Source organism: Cyprinodon tularosa, unplaced genomic scaffold (assembly GCF_016077235.1).
Source record: "Cyprinodon tularosa strain WSP-4 unplaced genomic scaffold, ASM1607723v1 ctg70, whole genome shotgun sequence".
Lineage (NCBI taxonomy): Eukaryota > Metazoa > Chordata > Actinopteri > Cyprinodontiformes > Cyprinodontidae > Cyprinodon > Cyprinodon tularosa.
The window spans coordinates 444860-464628 of NW_024039452.1; the positions used below are offsets into that span (position 1 = coordinate 444860).

Genomic DNA, 19769 nt, shown 5'->3' on the forward strand with positions numbered 1-19769 from the left:
AAGTCTGAATTATGGTGATCTGGTTTTGTAACCTTGTTCACAACATGTGAGGCTGCAGATGCATTTAAGGCAATCAGGAAGAGAACTAAGAATCATCATCTGGTTAATTTTCAGATATCTGAAGATAACCAAATTATATGTTCAAGCTGTCATAAGCTAGTATACACTACATGAACATGTACTGTCAGGGATATTGACGTGTGAAAAATGTGTGCATCATCTTCAGAGTAAAGATAAAAGATCTTGAGAAGATTATGGGGAAAGTATAGATAAACCTGAACTGAGGTGCATTAATTGGCCTCTCAGAGGAAATGATACCATCACTCTGCTTGAAGGAGAGTAGCGGTCCTGAGGGTCTGAGTTCGAGCCCCACTCCCACAGACTGCCACTCTGAGTCCCTGAGTACAACCCTTAATTCCCCATTACTCCCCAGGCGCTCTATGATGGCAGCCCACTGCTCCCCAAGGGGAGGGGTTAAATGCAGAAATACATTTCTCCAATGTGAGATCAATAAATTTCAAAAATCAAATTCACTCCAAAAGCATAAATAGGTCAAACCACAGTTCACAAGTGCATCCAGGAACAAAGATCCCAGTCTTTGGATTAATGTCCTGCAAACTGATGAAACATGAATGTTGTTTTAGTTTAGATGACCTTCCTTATATTATAAAGCATGGTGGTGGTGCTATCATGTAGAGTGGGTGTTTTGCTGCAGGAAGGACTGGTGCGCTTCACAAAACAGAACATAAGGAAAAATATCTTAAGACATCTGCTTGGACAGAAATGGCTTTTCAAATTAGTAGTACTTGATCACAAGTAGATGGGCTAGAAACTAGTTATATTTAGGTAACTTACAAAATAGATATTTAGTCGATAAGTAGTTTTTCTACATTTAAATTACTATTCTTACTAGAGTAACATTTTTGGCTGCTTTAGCCACCATTAATAGCTTTACTCAAAGATAGTCTTGTTTTTAACACAAAGGCACATGAGACACAAACCTACCATTTTATTTTTAAGTGAGAAGTCTGCTAATTAGGCCCAGTCAGTTCAAATGAACACACACTTAACAATATACCACATTGTGTTAATGTACGTAACTAACCCGATAATTATTTATTCGTACTTTTTCATAATAAAATCATATTAAAATATTTTCTAAAAAGGTGATTCTTCCTAAATCTAAATCAGTTATTGAGTAATTACTAGTGTTGCGCAGATGCCATTTTTTACCCGGCTGTGTAGTATTGGCTACCGATACCATATTGATACCATCTGTTTGAAATTGATGTGTGTGTATTAGGGATGGGACGATTTATGAAAACCGTCCGAACCGTTCTGTTCGACTGTCTCGGTTCGATTCGCGTGTGTTGCGTTCGGTTCATGTACTGCTCCTTTTTCTCATAGACAAAGCGTTTACACTCCAGAGCAGAAGGTGGCGGTACTGCGACCAAAGCCAACCCCCAGTAGTAAACAAGAAGAAGAAGAAGCGAAGCAGCTTAGCCGGGTGTAGCAGGGAAAAAAATCAGTTGTTGTGGAGAATTATGTGGGTATGGCGAGTGTGAAAGAACAGGAGTTGGAAGACGCGCCAGCAGCACTTTATAGGTCTGCTGTATGGGACCGCTTTGCATTTAGAGTGACCTACGATGACGGCGGAAAGAAAGTTGTGGATAAAAGTGCAACAGTGTGCAAGCATTGTGCAACACGTTTTGTTTATGCTAACAGCAACACGACCAACATGTCATGCTAACCCCGAAATCCCTCATACTCCGTCAGCAACCCCCGCTACGCTCCAGACCGGCTGCTCAAAGCAAAGCCTACAGCCTCCACTGTGGCTCCTGTCCGCTCCGCTCTGAGTCGCTTGGAAATGGTAGAGAGCATGCGTCAGATGAATAAATTCAAAGCAGCAGAACATACGGAAATGATCCAGGGTTTCCGCGGATACTTTAATATAATTACAATCCATTATTTTTGGGGGGATTTTTTCATTAATTTCATAAATTTTTATGGGATTTCGGTGTAACAATCAACATGTACCGAACCAAACCGAAAACCGTGACCACGAAACTGTGAATCGAACCGAACCGTAGATTTTGTGAACCGTTCCACCCCTAGTGTGTATATATGAAGAACTGCATACTACTTGGATGTAAAATAACTGCAATCATGGCTTTGTCAAGCTGCTGCCTACCTTTGTGAAGCAGGAAAAATACTAATACAGTGAATACAGTAGAACTTTTTATTGCCTACCTGGAATGGGTGACAATAGTTGAAAAAACTTTTGGCTCTCAAAATGGTATCGGTGCCCTATTTGTTGGTACTCGCCAATACCGATACCAGCATTTTAGTGCTGGATCGGGGCCGTGTCCAATACTGGTATCGGTATCAGTGCAACACTAGTATTTACTGTATCAGATATATTACATTTTTTTTTATCTCTTTCTTTCATAGACCATCATTTGCTCACGACTTGTTTTTTGCAACTTAACATGACTTTAAATGACAGATATTTAGATGCTATGGTCACCAATACCAAGTAAGATGCGTTACTCTGGAAATCAGTAGTCTTTTTACCAAATTCTCTTTGGGTTTTTTTACCGGAGACATATCTTGGATGGCTATTTTTTTCCTTTTTCTTAAGCAAACATGAGATGAAATGTGCCACTCTAGATTGCAGGGTGGCGTTTCATCAAGTGGACATTTTTTTCATCTTGCGGCAGATTTCTTAGATGACATTTTGTAGTACTGTGATAGTTCCATTGAAAAGTCAACTCACCAAACCCACCAGGCTACATAAGGATAATTACACACAGGTAATGACACAAATTAGGAAATTATATAAAGTACACATTTAGATTAATGAATAACTATTGGATAGATATAGATATTGAACCCCACCTCAAGGTTATTACTGGATTTTGGCCTACTTAAGGCAAAATAAAAATAAAAATGTAAACTAAATTTGACCTTCCATGTTTCTCCTGTAAGAAACTGGAAAGAACTGTTTCTTCCAGACAGAAAAAAACATGGAAAAATTCCAGAAAAAAAATGTTATCTGGAAGAAACTTCGAAGCCTGCTTGCTTAAAGGTATTAAAGAGGCGTTTTCTCAGAAATTAATTGTCCAGATTCATTCAAAATGAATTCATTGATGGATGGCATTCTTGTACTGTTTGGCTAGCGGTCCGCCATTAATCCAGAGAACAAAGAAGTACTTTTGTTTTTAGCTATTTGTTCACACCATTGTGTAAACTGGAGCATCAATGGCCGAAAAGAATCCTGACAAACCTGACCTAATGAAAGTCTATTTTTCTATGTAGTTGAAAAGAGGAGAGAAAGTGGGAGAGAACAGAGCCGACTAAGTGTTTAGGAAGTTCTTTTCAGAGATGGCGTGCCCTGAAGGGTCGCAAAACTTCTGCTGGACAGGTGGATTTCGTTTAATTACTGTGTTTTTTAATTATGAAACATGCAGCATCAAGAACACACCAACAAATTGTAAATATAACTTGCAGTGAAATATGCGGCAGAGACCTCTTCTTCTTATAGAGATATCCTGCCGACTAGATGCGTCCTGGCACTCTCTAGGTGACATACAAAATTAGCGGCAGAGACGTTTGCAACGTAGAGAAATTCTGCAACAGCCGTCTGACATATCTTCCACCCACGAATCCTCTTTGCTCCCTTTAAGTACAATTTTTGGCTGCTCTTCCCAGCCTCTGGCAACAGGGTAATTTTTACAGAGTGGCAATATTTCAGAAGAGTTTTTTTATTAGATATATCTTTAAAATGTTTAGCTTGTAAAATATGTTTTACATTCTACATCTGAGCTCACCTCTTGCGTCCTTTTGTCAACACTTGTTCTCTTGGACAGGGCTTCTTTGAGGAAGAGGATGGAAAGGAGTACATCTACAAAGAGCCCAAACTCACCGGCCTTTCAGAGATCTCACAGCGGCTGCTAACCCTCTACGGGGACAAGTTTGGTCAAGAAAACGTCAAAATCATCCAAGACTCAAACAAGGTGCAGCCAGAAAACACAGGAAACCAGCATGGGGTTGTTGGGGAGTTTTAACTTGAATTGGCAAGTTTTGTTATGAGATGAAACAAAGCCAGAAATGTTAATAATATATCTGACATTTCAGTCATGTAGACTTTTATTGTAGACAAGTTTATTCTTCTCTAGAGATGCTTTAAAGATTCTGTTGCTTTTGGATCCTCCCTCTGTGGCTTACCTTCATCAAGTACATTCTTTGAGCATTCTTCTATGTCCACATTTTATTTCTTGCTTTTTTTTTCTTTCTTCTTAGGTGAACCCCAAAGAGCTGGACTCCAGGTTCGCCTATGTCCAGGTGACATTCGTCAAGCCCTACTTCGATGAGAAGGAGGCACCAGAGAAGAAGACAGACTTTGAGAAGTGCCACAACATCAATCGCTTTGTGTTCGAGACACCGTACACGCTGTCGGGAAAGAAACATGGTGGCGTAGAGGAGCAATGCAAAAGGAGGATCATCCTCACAAGTACGTAAGACAAACAAAAACATTCATGTTTTCTCTCACTTTATCAAGCTATAAATATGGAGCGACAGTGGAGAAATTTAGGAGTTTGCCCTGAAATCAAAGGGTTGTTGGTTTAAGCCAAGTGTCCTTGGGCAAGACACTTCACCTTCATTGTCTACTGATGGTGGTCAGGAGGCCCAGTGGCACCAGTTTACAGCAACCTTGCTTCTGTCAGTGAGCTGTGGCTACAATGTAGATTGCCGCCATCAGTGTGTGAATGGATGAATGACTGAATGTAGTGCTTTAGTCAAATCTCCTGACTTGAAAAAGCGCTAATTAAGTAAAGGCCATTTACCAAAAAATAATGAATGCTGTTTTGGGTGGACATCTTAAAAGTGTAGCGTGCATTTTCCATTCTTCCTCCTTTACTCTGAAATAACATAATATGGCAGGGTCCACCTTTTTGTGCTTAAAATTTTAGGGAAGTAATATTTAAATGTCAAATCATTCTGGCTTAAACATGTTTATAAATGCACTCTTTATCAGACTATAGTCTCCCAAAATTTATAAAATAAAAAAATAAAAAAATCCCCGTCTTAAAATCTGTGGGGGGGGGGGGGTTCTCGTTATCTTATGCAGACCAGTTTGTTATACGTCAGCTTGTGCACCTAAATTCCTCCAATCATATATCAACGGTCATCTGTCAATCCAATTTTTTCTCTGTCACAACATCTTGAATCATATGTCGCATGTAATATACGCAATGGTTGAAATAAGTAATAAGAATAATTTACTTTACCATTGAGTTCCGTCCCAGTGTTCACGGGGATGGACGTCTGTGTCTATGGCAGGCGTAGAGCTAGCAGAACTGGCAGCGTTGCGAGGCAAGGGCTCAAACATGTACGGTTTCTACATGTTTCTACACTAAACGAAGCTTCTGCCGCCCTGGCGTCCTCTTCCACAAAATCTTCGTCCCCGCTTTCCTCCTCTGAATAAAAAATGTATGACAGAGGAGACTCATCCACGACATCCGACACTAAACTCTCCTCCTCTTGCATGTTTCTGCTGTCCATTGCGTTCCTTGACAGTGTCGTTTCTAAGTGCTAATTGGTCCCAATGGAATTTCCCATTGGGAACCTACTTTTCTAGCACTAAGTTGCTAACTGGTTAGCAAGATGCTTCAGAGACACTGGCCACAGCCAAACTTGCTTGCGAACCTTCCAGCACAACAATCTTGCCCCCTTGATAAATGACCGATCACATTCAGTTTAATCACTCATATAAAGTCAGGAACCTCTCGGGAGAATTCAGAAATGCAACGGTTAGAACAGCCATTTTTATACGACTTTAAGAGACATTATGTAAGTTTCTCTACTAATTGTTGATTCATGGTGACCGAACACAGACATGAGAAACACATTCAATCTTTAGAAGGCTTTGTTTTTTTTTTCTTCCTTTTCACGTGGTACATTGTTTATTACAAATAATAATTTTAACATATTTTTGTTTGCAACATGACTAAAGGCAGGGCTCGATGTTAACCATCGCCCGATTGCCCGGGGAAAATGTTTTTTATTGTCGGGAGAGTACAAATTTCATTGCGCGTGATTTGAAAAAGCCGGGTGATTTTCCGCCAGATGGCATGATTTTTGTCCACCTAGCGGTAATTTTGATGTAGTTACCAAAACGACAATTAAGCTAGAAAGCGCTATTATTTGGCAGTCTTCTGTACAGTGATGCAGGTCATACATTAAAAAATGTTCATAAAATAAAAGCATGTTAACAAGGTAATGTAGGCTTGAGTTCATTATCTGACGCATGCATATACAGACCAGGAACCTGTAAACTTAAAAAATACTGAATTACACAAAACATTTAAAAAACAAACATGTTTCATTGATATATATACAAAAATGACTATTACCTAGGAACTATCAAACATTACACTGGGCAAGTAAAAATTGTTTCTGGGCAAATGAAATGTGAAAGTCACTTGCCCGAAGGGAAAGTGGTAAAAATCCTTAAAGTAAACCCCTGACTAAAGGTATGAAAGTTCCAGAAGGTCCAACCATTTAGTAGGTGGTGCTGTAATTTAGAGCAGTGTTTCCCAACTGGGGGCACTTGTACCCCTAGTGGTCCACTAGTGCATTGCACGCGGTACATGAAAATATAAATATATATTTCTTAGGTAGTAAAATAAAAGAGGGCTGAGATCTTTTTTGCTTTTTGATTGAAAATTTAAAAAAGCTTTCATAAACCAAAAAATATGTTTTTCTTATATGTTTGAGTTCACCTTAGCTTTAAAACAAATCCAAACCAAGCAGAGGAACAGACTGGACGTAGAGAAGTCTGGGATCAGCTGTTTTCACACAGAGCTATCAGAGCAGCTATCAAAGCAGCTGAGGTGAAAAGTGATGAATAGCAACAATAATCAGGGGGTATTCATGGTGAGACAAAATGCCCACGGGTGTACGTACACAATTCAAAAAAGCTTTGTAAACACTGGTTTGGATCTGTGGTGCTGTGTTAAAAAACAGTTGGTATTTTCTCTCCAGGCGCATCAGATAGGCTTGCAGCTCATCAATAATGCATTTGTTCTTGTTGTTATTGAGATGATAAGAAAACTGAATCTAAGAATCCTCCCAATCCATTTTCTATCAGAAACATTGCCTGTGATCTGTGTTCTTGTGAACAGATCCACAGTTAAACATTATCATTAACAGCTGAGGCACACAGCAGCCAGAGCCGTTTAGATCCATCCATTTCTGCCTGATTCAAGTCGGCCGAGTTATCTCGTGCAAACGGAACACCCTGCAACACTTTAACTTTTTGTTGTTGTGTGTTTTTTTTCTTACACCGGCACGCCTTCTGTTTGCACTCTCACTGCTGGAGGCTCATTGATACAGCCTCTGGCTGTTTATCATAACCACCTGAGTTATCAGCTGGAAAATGCTTCTTTTGTTTATGCATTTTGTTTTTGCTTTTTGGCCATGTCGTATTTGCATGCATGACTCAACGTGGCTCGGTTTTGCTCTCATCTTTAGCTGTCAACACTTTCCCGTACGTGAAGAAGCGCATCGAGGTGGCGGGGGAGAGGCAGGTGGAGCTGAAGCCCGTAGACGTAGCCATCGATGAGATGAAGGCGCGGACAGCGGAGCTGACCAAGCTGTGCTCCAGCCAGGAAGTGGACATGATCCAGCTGCAGCTCAAGCTGCAGGGCTGTGTCTCCGTCCAGGTAGATTGTTCAAGTCCAGCAGAACAGACAGATTGGGCTTCAAATCCTTGAATTTCCATATATGATAGCGCCATCTTAGAGCCTATTTTGTAACCCAGAAACATTCTCAATTCTCTGTTTTATTTAAGCACCCATGAATCATTGTTAACATACAGAGAGACTGTTCAGACAGTGGACAGATGACAGCTCAACAGTTTCTAACACCTTTTTTCCCCCCCTGCAGGTGAACGCAGGCCCTATGGCGTATGCCAGGGCGTTCCTGGATGAGAGCAAATCCAACTCATCCGGCAGTAAGAAAGTCAAAGAGCTTAAGGAGGTTTTCAGGTAGATTATTACGCTGAAAATAATATATATATATTTTTTTTTTGATTTGGCGAAATGTCATTTTTTTACTTTTATTTTTTCTGGGCAGACGTTTTGTCGAAGCGTGCAGCGTGGCGCTAGACATTAACGAAAGAATCATTAAGGAGGACCAGTTCGAGTATCACGAGGGCCTGAAGTCTAACTTCAAGGATATGGTGAAAGAACTGTCTGACATCATCCATGAACAGGTTTGTTAAACTCCTGATAAATGACTGATGCAACGAGGAGATAATCAGATGTAGAAGCTGAAAAATTGTAAACTGTGAAAAGAAAGAAAGTGGGGATCAGTCGATAAAATAAAAAGATTTATATAAAACCAGCTTCCATCCAGATGGAAAGGTTTTCCATTTTAAAGGAAGCAATGTGCTCTCCTAATTTTCAGGGTTTTCCCTCAATTTCCCCGACACACATTGATTAGGAATATTTAAAGCAACACTGCGTAGCTTTGACCCAAGTAGCGGCTTAATCTTGGATATATTAAATTATTTTTAGGTCAATAATTGGACAGTCAGATGATATCGATGCTCCATGCAGGCTATGTTACTCAAAAACCGCAGTATGTAACATGAGAGAGGGCAGATCTGTCGCTAAAGAGATCTTGTGACCTTTTCCAGTAGTCTGAGCTTCCTCTAAACATGAGAGCTGAATAAACTCTAAGAATTCCATCTAGAGGAGTGAATCTAGCTTAATCTTTACAAACCACTCCCTGATCTCTTAATCTGCTGTTCTAAAGTGGTCTGCTTTTAAAGTCCCAAACATAAAGGGAGACTGTTTCATGTTGTCTTAAAGGTATACTGGAGGATTTTCATGAATTTCTGAAAAGACCCGACCTCTCCACTTAAAAAAAAATGCACATGCACAACCTTGTACCAACTCCCAAGAGGGAACGCCTATTAAATGTATGTGAGAGCATTAACTAGCCCATTTCTCCTCGTGCAGACTCTTTTTATTAGTTGCTCTTTGCATCGATCATGCAAACTTACTTTCCAAAAGAAGATTTGCAATTATTTTACTATATCAGACTCACCACCGGTGTTATGTTGAGAACAACCTGCCCTCTCGCACACTGAGTAGAAAATGTATTGAAATATGAATGAAAAGAGAACTTTTAAACATATTCTTAATGTTTTATATTTCTTATGCATGGATGCCTTAAAATTGAGAGCTTTTGTGGACAAATGAATGCAGAGAAATTGCTGCCTGCAGAGTATTTTCTCCCCTGTCGCAGGAGCGTGCATAGCTCTAAACTCTCGGACATTTATGAAAAAACGGATTGAAATTTGAACGAATAGGGAAATTTTAAATATATTCTTAATATTTTGTCAGAAATTATATAGAACGGTGTTGATAGCAAAAGCAGAAAATGTCATCCACTGAGCGGAGAATATATTCATCAGACACTGACCTTGGCATATCGACTAAAACGTGTCTCCATACAAGTGAAAATCGTATTCATTCAAATTTATCTGTCCACCAAAACTCAATTTTAGGGCATCCATACATAAGATAAATGAAAACATTCAGAATATGTTTAAATGTTCTCTTTTTGTTCCTATTTCAATCTGCTTTCTTCATCAGTGTGCAAGAGCGGACGTAATTCTTGGCAGGCAGGTATTTCTCGCTGGTAAGTGAAAATGGGGACACATTTTGGGGACACATCCCCAGAATGATTCACAATTAGGACGACCACTTATTTAGATGATCCACCTGGAAAAAGAACATCCTCCACTATACCTTTAACGATGCATTGTGTTGCTTTAATATTGATTTGAAAATACGTCCAACAGGACAGAATATTTCAATTAGGAACATCTAAACCTTAAATTCTAAAATATAACTCAGTTTTCTTTGGAATAAGGTTATTTTGCCTTGATTTGAGCCTGTAAAACCATTTGCCAATGGAATAACTAGATGTACATTTAAGATAAGAAAAGTACAACTCCATGAGCCTATTTTAGGACCAATAATCTAATCTTATTTAAGGGCAAAAAATACTCATCCCATTGACAGATCAGCTTATTTTCTGCTCAAGTTAAGGACAGTTCTGCCACCATTCCGTGCCTTCAAGAAATAGTTAAGGTATGTGTAACTGATCTCTTAATCCTTAGGATTAACAGATGACAGGTACTAGGACCGGTCCCTTTCTTTCTAAAGAAAAGCAGATGGAAACATTTGAAGTTTAATTAGAAAGTTTTCACATTTTTTTGCACTGCTATAAATAGCATGTGTTTATAACAGAAATCCTGTGTTTATAAATCAATTAAACCCAGTGATAATGCTCCACAGGCCTAAACCAGAACACTATCATTTCCATCTGCTCTAACGGCTCCAAACAAATTTGTGTGCAGGTTTGTGTGCCGATACTTAAAAAAAGGAAGACCAATCTCACGTCTGTGGACTAAACCCACATTTCAAACGAACATGCAAAGTCACAATAATCACAGTCGGTATCTTCGACTGTTATCTCGTGCGTTTTGCAAGTCTAGCTGGGCCTAAATGACAAGCAAACATGTGGGATCAGATAATAATCAGCGCAGTTTTAACTGAGCCATATCTACATTTAGACACCTTTGGAAAATAATTTTCCCAGCTCAGTCATTCACCTTTTTGTGAATATTTGCTTCCATCTCATGATTTATCACTCGGCAACCGCAAGCTGCAATGTTTGAAAGGGTATTATGAGATTTCTAGGTGTTTTTATGGATTAAAAATATTCAATTTGTGCGAAATTTTATATTCAGCCCCCTAAATCAAACCTAAGCTTTTAAGGTGTGAAGATAAAACGATGTTCTTAACAAATGAACATGTAAAGCAGTTTCCTACAGACTGTGATGTGGGTTTAGATCTGGACTTGAACGAGGCCATGCTAACATAAACTATGCTGGGATGAAAACTATTTCTTTTTTCTCCTGTTCAGGATGGCTGTTCTGTTTTCTAAACCACGGGTGTCAAACTCCAGTCCTAGAGTCTCACAGCTTTTAGATTCCTTCTGCTTTTAACTCACTTAGATGCAAACAGAGGAGGTAATTCGACCTTTTCACGGACGCATCAAAGGTTCAGTCTGGCCCAATTCCGCTTTGAAAACCAACCCACATCATGATGTTGCCAATCACATGAGCATAACGTGTTTATCATGCTAACCCTACATATTGTTTTGCTTGTGGGCCAAAAAATGTAACTTGGTTCTTGTTTTAGCAGAGACACTTCCACCTTTGCCATGGCAAACAGGAGAAGCTTTTATACTCTCATGCAGGCCACACTTGTTTAATGAACATTGCTTCATGAGATGTTTATACCATAGAACATTGGGCTGTAAACTAACCATCTGTTTAAGCTTCTCCTCAACCCTCCCTGACCTGTTTCAGAAGGACACACTTCTGAAGGTTGCAGATTATTTTATTTAGAGGTATCAGAGGTAAGGGGGCTGAAAACAGAAACATCCCAAAATCCTAAAAAAAATATCTCCTGTGACATTTTAGCTTTAACTCTGTGTTGAACTGTGTAACACAATCGGACTAAAATACATTTAACCCTGATGAAATGCACAAAGGAGACCCTCTGATGTAAAGATCGGACATCTCTGCTGGCCTGCCATGTTCTTGCTGGAACTTAATGTTTGACGGGAGTCATAATCGCACTCCAAGTGACTCATAATGACTCGCAACGGGAATCTTTATTCAATAAACATCCAGGAATTATTGAAAACTGAATTTCCTCTCTGCCGCTTCCTGGAAACTAAATAATTCTCTTCATCATATCAGATGGCTTGCAAAATGTCCGCTTTTGTACTTAAACTCCTGACGAGAAGGATAACACTAATGAGGAGCAAAGATGTAAGAAAAGAGAAAACTCAGATTGTCACCTTGTATCGCTTGTTTTTCTTTTCTTTTTTGTTCTCTGTGGGGGTTTATTTTGTGATCCCCTTCTCACTAACTAGTCTTCTTTCTTCTTTCCAACGTGCTGGCCTTTAGCTTTAAGGAAGAGCAGGTAATGAGTGTTTTACTGTTTCATCATTTCATTTCAACACCAGCTTTCATTTTGATGTTAGCACCACTTCAATCCCCTTATTTTTTATGAATCCAGACATGTTTCTTATGAAATGTGTGTAACCTTGCTAGAGATATTTTAAGGCAGTACAGTAGTGGTTGATCTTGCAGGAAAGAGATAGAGCTCAGCTGTTTTTAATGCCTCCATGTGGAACGAGCTGTACAGAAGATGGAAAGTTGTTTTGCCTTGCTCGGCATCCATTTCGTTTTCTCCCACACTTGCTCATTCCACCAAGTGAAAGGAGCAAACAGCGACTGCGACAGCGGCGCTGCAAGGAGTGAGGAAAACAAAAAAAGAAAATAAGGATGCAAACGAGACACATTTAATCAAATCATCATAACATTTGCGTTAATAATTTGTGTTTCGGAACATGGTTAAAACATTTCCATATCCACTAACATACGCAAGAGACAACATGTCTTCTTTATTAAAGGTCTGATCTCAGCTTTACATTCCAAACCAAAGTAGTCTGCCTGTAAACACGACACCTGGACCGTTGCCACCTATCGCCTCCTGTCACGCAACTGTACTAGCAGAACCTGTCTCCTCTTGAGCATCTGGGTTGCTTAACAGTCTTTGAGATGACAAACGAAAAGGTTTAATTGGGCAACAAGCAATCAAATTTACCCTTTTAGTGTAGATTCTCTAGTCTAGAATTTAGATTGTAGTTTTCTGAATGAGATACGGCTGCATCACTGTAAGCTATTTGACCCCCCCTTTTTTCTTGTTTTGTTTTCACCTTCCTTATGTTACCCTGTGTTGAAATTTGAGGCACTGCATGAATTACTACAGAAATGCATACAGTATCTGGTACCACTGCTAAGATATTTAATTACTTATTAACCCCGAGGGTACTAAGTGAAAAACTGTTGAGCTTTGATCACTGCACACTAAAAGCAATTTATCAAAAAATATGTTAAGATAAGGTTCATTGAAATTCTGAAAATCACAATATATTTACTTCCTTTTAGTTGTTTTTTTTTTGTATTTCAGTGGAAATGCCAAGCCTTAAAAGCTAATGGCACAGTTAGAAATGCTCCTTTATTTTTGTGTTCTATGAATATAGGATGACACGGATGGTTGTTAAGGAGTGATTCCATATTTTTGTGCAAGGATTACTTGCTTTTCTGCTGAAAAATGTGCTTTGGTCTTATGCAACTCAGACTAAACTTTCCATGGTCAAGTTTAGCATGAATAGGCATGAATAAGTATGTGGAAAGACAGAGAATAAAGCCCACTGTGAAGCATGGTGGAGGATGTGTAGTTCTGGGGGCCCGTTTCTCCTTCAATGCCCCCAGTAACCTTTTCAGAGTGTTTAATTGAAACTTGCTCATTGTTGCTTCTTTTAGCAGAAAAACAGAAAAATGTCTCACCAGATCAGTCAGTTAGATTATTTCTCAGTCTTCAGACTCTAAAAAAAGCTTTTTGTTTAGCTGGATGACCTGAATCGAATCTCTAAAATGGTTAGAGATCAGAATAAGTGCTGTCCTGTTGCTAAAATATAGTTTCTTAAAATGTTTTGGTCATTACAAAGATGAGTTTTTTTTTTTTTATTTAGGAGGTTGGATTTTTTCTAAATGTTCTGTGTTAGATTATGTTGCTAAAGGCTTAGATTATGCTGCTAAACACGTCTTTATGAGGAGTGCCTATACTTGTAGCTGCTGCTGTACAGCCAAACACCATTATTTGATGCTGAGAGCCTTTTCTTATGGGCCTTCCCCTCCTGGGAACTCTATTTTCAGTATTTCATTTGTTTCCTCTTATATATTTGTCTCTTTACAACTGAAGCTATACTATCTATATTTGCTCTTCAGTGGATGAATAAACTTGGGTTAAAATCCTGTAGATAAAACGTATGAGAATCCCTTTTCTTACTCTAAATTCCATCCCAGATCTTTTTCAGAAAGAAGCCATCATTTAAGTTTTAATCCCAAATGGCTACAGGTATAACTTTAGCTATACTCCAGCGACTTTCATGTTTGTGCTGTACACTGTTTAAATAAAGTTTATAATTGATGATGTGTGTTTTGTATCATCGTCTTGTTTGAACAGTTAGTCGGGTTCAAGTTTCAACTGTTAAGTTAATAACTTGAGGTGTTTTTCACCATTATTCTACTAGCTTGGTACCACCAGCAGTCAAAGTTCCCTAATTCTTATGCTGCCACCTCCATGCTTTATACTGTGGTCTGTGTTAGTCTTGTCTTGTAACAGAGGTCAGTAAAGCTTAACAAATGTATGATCTGACCTAAAAAAAAAACAAGGGCAACATTCCTCCTGGACTCAATTTGTTGTTCTGTGTGGACACCTGCTAGGCACTCTACTGCAGTCACAGGGCTTCTCCATTTTTATAACCGATACAGGAATTTTAAAGACAAAAATTTTGGACATTTTTCTTCTTTTTCTTTTTATAATATGCAGAGACCAAAAGAAAGCTAAGAACACCTAAACCAGCGGATTAACAAAGTCATTGATTGTAAAAATGGTGGCGCCCTGCACGCTTTTAACATTTTAGTTTATCTGTTTTAAAGTCTTTTGGAAAGCAACCCGGTTGAGTTCTAGCATTTCTAAAAAGGGTAATAAAATATCCACCCTGAATTTTGCCAGAAACATGTGGGTGGCATAAAGAAAGTTGTGCTTGTCCTTCAGTTTGCTGGCTGAGATTTGGCCCCACATTTGGGGTAATGGGTGTATAATATTTGTCCTTGTACGTATAATTTTTACACTTTATATAGTGGGAAATTACAACTTAAATGCACCATTAAAATATAATGACCGAGGGGTGCAAATTCCAACTAAGTGATTATTTCCTGGGAAATTAAAAAACACTAAAAAATTAGACTAGTTCAATATAAAGTTACACTAACAAAAAACATACAGAGAATTTCATAGTTCAAAGGAGAAAAGCTACAACACTGAAAATGAGAGCAACGAAGGAGAAACGCCCTACAAGCACAGAATCTGCTGCAGATACATTAATGATGTTAAAACATAAAACACATGCGTAACCAGGCTAATGAAAGTAGCAAAAACTTCAAGTTGAGAAAAGCTGCTCTATGGATGTGCAAGCAGACCAGTAGATGGAGATTATCATTATCATCTCTTATGGGACCAGACTCTTAGTGAAAGTATACACAGGACACTCAGAGACATTAAATGTTTAAAATAGACCTAAAGGGAAACGTGCCTTTCCTTCCTCTTTGATGTCCTCTGCAGGACGTCCCATTTATGTCTTTGATCCCATCCTTAGACTCTTTAATTTGCAGTAACGTCTCTTATTCTGGTCCAGTATGAGTAGATGCCGGTCTCCCCCAAGTTGGAGCCCCTCCATTCTGCAGCAGCAGTTTGTAGCTTTTTTCTTCTTGCAATTGTCTTTACTTCTTACTGCAGACTTTTCTGACATCATTTCATGTAATTGAAATGGGTTTTGTGTTTACAGAGCATTTCTATTTGCTCTTATTGCAGCTTTTTCTCTTTTGTTTATTATTATTTTTATAATTATTATGTCCTTATCTTATTTTTGTGTTTGCAGAACTTTTTGAATTCGCTGTGAAATTACGTATTTACACAGCCTTTGATCCCCTCAGCCACAGTTTTAAAAACCCAAATCGGTAAACGGGGACTAAATTGAAACTTAAACTTCCAACTTGGACTATATTCACTCCTTTTAATCAATATCCCAATCTCTGACAGAATAAAAACAAACGGCAACTTAAATGCATCTGCATAACTATAGCTGGAGTGTAGTTCATCTTAAAGCCCCTATCATCCATATCACAATTTGATCAACTTGTAGATAGAGTAGATCTTTATCCATGTCATCAGGCAGCTGTTTTCCTGGAAACCCTCAAGTCTTGGCATGGCTTTGCTACATAACACCATATCAGTACATAGAGCTGTAAACTCCTCCCCACTCCTCTGTTTCCCCCCTTTTCAGTTTTATGTCTCAGCTGCAGGCTTGGTTTGGTAAACATAACTACAGTAGCTAAATTGGAGCCCAGCATTGCCTCCCACAAATCAGATTTGCTCATTGATTAAAATCAAACCCAAGTGATCCCGCTGCTTCTTTCTCGCCGTCTGTGCATACAATTAGTTTGCCTGTGCTGATCCAAGTCCCCCCATAGTGCATCCCCATCCCATCAGCCCATGCAGCTCACTGCGTTCAGAACCTGCGTATTTCATTTAATGTTTTCCTTTTTTCATTTTCACCTTTCAGATCTACCAGGAGGACATGATGCGATCGCTTCTTCAGAACTCTCTCCACGTGTTTCACGCCATCAGTGGGATGTCCACAGACCTGAGCTGACCTCAAGAACCGCCACTCTTTTTCCAACACCCACCACTTGTAATGTTTATCTACCCCACCCCTGGCAAGGATGCCATCTGCCTATCTGCTGCATCTCTGCCTGATATGCAGAGGAATTTTGGAGAAAAAAAATTGCATGGACTGAATATTCCCTTCACAGGAGCAGTATTTTTCAGAATGTATTAAAAAATCTGGGTTAAATGTGTGCATGTTGGATAAAGCTGAGGAATTCCTGACCTTTTTTTTGTTGTGCTTCCTCATTGAAGCTATTCTACGCAATGTCTTTGCTGAGATGCCCTGAGGACCTATGCAGAATCTCTCTATCTCTATGTTTCTTTACTCTTTCTCTCTCTTTCAGTCTCTCATGGACTTTTCCATAGGCGGCAACTTTTTTACCGCATCGTTTAGCTGCACTTCACCATTTCCTTTCATCCCACATTGAATAACAACCAGGTTTGTTGTGACAGGCAGCAAAACCGAAAGCATCACGATGTTATGCAAAGCGCTAGGTTTTTTTAATGTGGCAGTGCATTCCAGGTTAGAAGGATAAGTCACGTACAGAGGGAAAAAGGCTTGCAATGTCTTAAATTTATACCCTTTGAAGTTTATCACTTTTTTTGACATTGTAACTACAAACTTGCTGGTGTTATACCTCTGAAAAGTGGTGACAGATGTTAGGCCTTTAGGGACAGTCTTTACTAGCTTTGTTTACTTGGTTCTTTGCAAAGAAGCTCAGTCAGGTTGTATGGAGGTCAGTTTTCTGCCACACAGTATTTTAGATGTATCCCTGAAACTTCATTTCTAGTCCCATCAAATCCTATTCTATTTTTCAGAAGCTATAAACAGGACTTAATTAATGGATCATGCCGCTAATGTGCAACCTGTCCACAGTTTCTCCCTCTGAGCTGTGGATCCACTGCAGCTCCCCCAGAGTTACCCTTCCCTGCCTTTTGTAGCCGTGCCATACGGCAGAGTTCAAAACTCAGGATATTGTTTTATAGCCTCAGATTTTTCCTACAATTCATTTCTGTCCTCTCTGCTGTGGTCTTCGGTTTTCGTGATGCTGTTTATTTTCTCCGATGTTCTCTTCAAAAAGTTCTTAAGCTTTCACAGAACAGCTGGATTAATACACATAGATGGACTCCCTTTACTAGGTAGAGGATTTCTGAAGATAATGAATTGCACTGGATGTTATGCTGGCTGTATCAGGCTAATCACAGCAGATTTGTAATTGTTGGTTAAACAAAACTTATCTTTTCACCATTACACCTTTCAAATAAAATAAATCAACCTTCTAGGCTGTTACATGACAAATGTGGGAAAAATAAAGCAGTAAAAGTTATTCTGTAAGGCACTGTATAGGGAGCATAAAGGGTGGAACGATATTGGGAGTGAAATGTAGGAGATTAAAGAATTGTGGCTGATCAAAACGAATTTTGGTTCTTTTAAAAGACAAACTATGCTATAATTATTTTTTAATGCAAGGCAATAAATAGAGACGAATGAAAAAAAAAAAAGCAGAACTTTAATTATTTTAAACATTCTTTCCCTTTGAAATCAGGACTATGCACAGCAATAAGCTGTGTGCTAACATTTACTCAACTAATAAGTAAATAAATAGTTCTTCTACTCTGGGTTTAGATCCAGTGCCTTCAAACTCTGCCTTCTGGAAAAAAAAATCTAAATAAAACCGTGTCTATCTCAGCTAATATAAACCATCACAAGTCAGTAATTTAAATCATTTCACAAGTGCTACACTGAAACGAGGAGAGAGATGAATATTTAAGCTGATGTGTACATAATTTGTTGACATGATGTAAATTAGATTTGTGTATTCATATATGTATGTATGTACCATATTTTGTAGGTCAGTCCAAAATCTGTCTTAGCAATTTTTCTTTTTTTTAATCTTTTAGTTTTATTTCATTATCTACAAAGGTGCAGCCGCTTGTCAAACTTACTTTGTAAGGCTTTTTTCCCAATAAAACCTGAAAGAGAAATTCTCTGTAATTCTGTCTATTTTTAACATTTGTTTTTGTTGTGGCTTTTCTACATTAGTGGCTTTTACAGGAATAAGAGCAGAGAGATTAAAAATGACATAATTATCCTGGGACAGCTGAGTAGAGGACTACAGCCTCCACAGATGGTGATTTAGGATTTGTAAGCATTGATTACTATACATTCACTATAAAATGGGTAACTGCTAATTATACCATCTAATGGCGCTAATCTAGAGTCATCTACAGTTTAAACATTTAAAATAACAAAACACCTAAAACATAAACTGAATATTCCTACATGATGAAACCATTTTTTAAATTCAAATTTGTGATACATTTATGCATTAGAAAACATAAACAGTTTGTTCACAAATAGTTTTCTTATTCCATATTATTATAAAGCTGCTCGCTGGGTCCTGTAATAGGAAATTTATATTTCATTTTACCTCTAGTTTTGATGCTAGAAAGAGATCTTTACCTGCAGAAGTCACTGCTTCTCTCAGGAAGATAAATGTCTGTAGCATAGCCAGTGTCTTAAAACTTTTTATGATTTTAACCCTCTGCTTTTTTACGGTTACCTTACCTTGTACAGAGTTCACTGCAAAAACGATTTAGAAATAAGTTAAAATTTCTTAAATTAAGTGTATTCACCCTTAATTTGAATAGGTAAATGAGATAGTTTGCCAATGAAATTAGTAATTTTACTCTTAAAATAAGATAATTAGATAATATGCACTTGAAATAAGACAATCCAATTGTGTTTTCTTATTTTAAGTGTAAATTGTCTTGTTCCATTGGCAAAATGTCTCTTTTACCTCTTCAATCCAAGAACAAATGCACTTATTTTAAGAAAAAATGACAAATCTAGATTTAGATTTTTTGCAGTGTTGTTTTTATTTAGTTATGTGAACAACTGCTGCCTTTGCTTTAGCTTCTCCCTGGTGCATGGTGAACTTTAATTTCCAAACTAGAGAAGGGAGAGGGTGCATTCTTGAATTAAATGTGAGTTGAATAGTGTTTGAACAATACAATACATAATGGTAACTTATAAATCTATGCTTCTGGTAAATGAAGGGGGAAAGAGAAGTTTGGTTCTCTGTAAAAGCAACAGAAAAGACGTGTTCTATCCTCTCTGAGTCTGAGGACTTGCATTTCCCATTTGCCCACCTCAGTAAGCAAACAAGCAGCTATCAGGACCCCCTGCTTATTCACGTGGAGTTGGACTTAAAAGATGCCATCATACACCTGCTTTATCAAACCCACTGGCCTCTACAAAAAAACAGGCAGTACTATGATGATAATGTTATTTCATTTCCGAAAACGCTTTAA

General features: G+C 38.4%; 1 protein-coding gene across 1 annotated transcript in view; it reads left to right on the plus strand.

Moving 5' to 3' along the window:
• dock11 (dedicator of cytokinesis 11) overlaps positions 1 to 18440 on the plus strand; it is a 141598-nt gene extending 123158 nt beyond the window's left edge. Inside the window, exons 49-54 of the mRNA XM_038268419.1 lie at positions 3870 to 4016; positions 4303 to 4513; positions 7537 to 7727; positions 7951 to 8051; positions 8140 to 8278; positions 16351 to 18440. Of these exons, the coding sequence (XP_038124347.1) occupies positions 3870 to 4016; positions 4303 to 4513; positions 7537 to 7727; positions 7951 to 8051; positions 8140 to 8278; positions 16351 to 16440 (879 nt within the window). The 3' untranslated portion in view covers positions 16441 to 18440. The remainder of the gene's footprint in view (positions 1 to 3869; positions 4017 to 4302; positions 4514 to 7536; positions 7728 to 7950; positions 8052 to 8139; positions 8279 to 16350) is intronic.
• The last annotated feature ends 1329 nt before the right edge of the window (positions 18441 to 19769 follow it).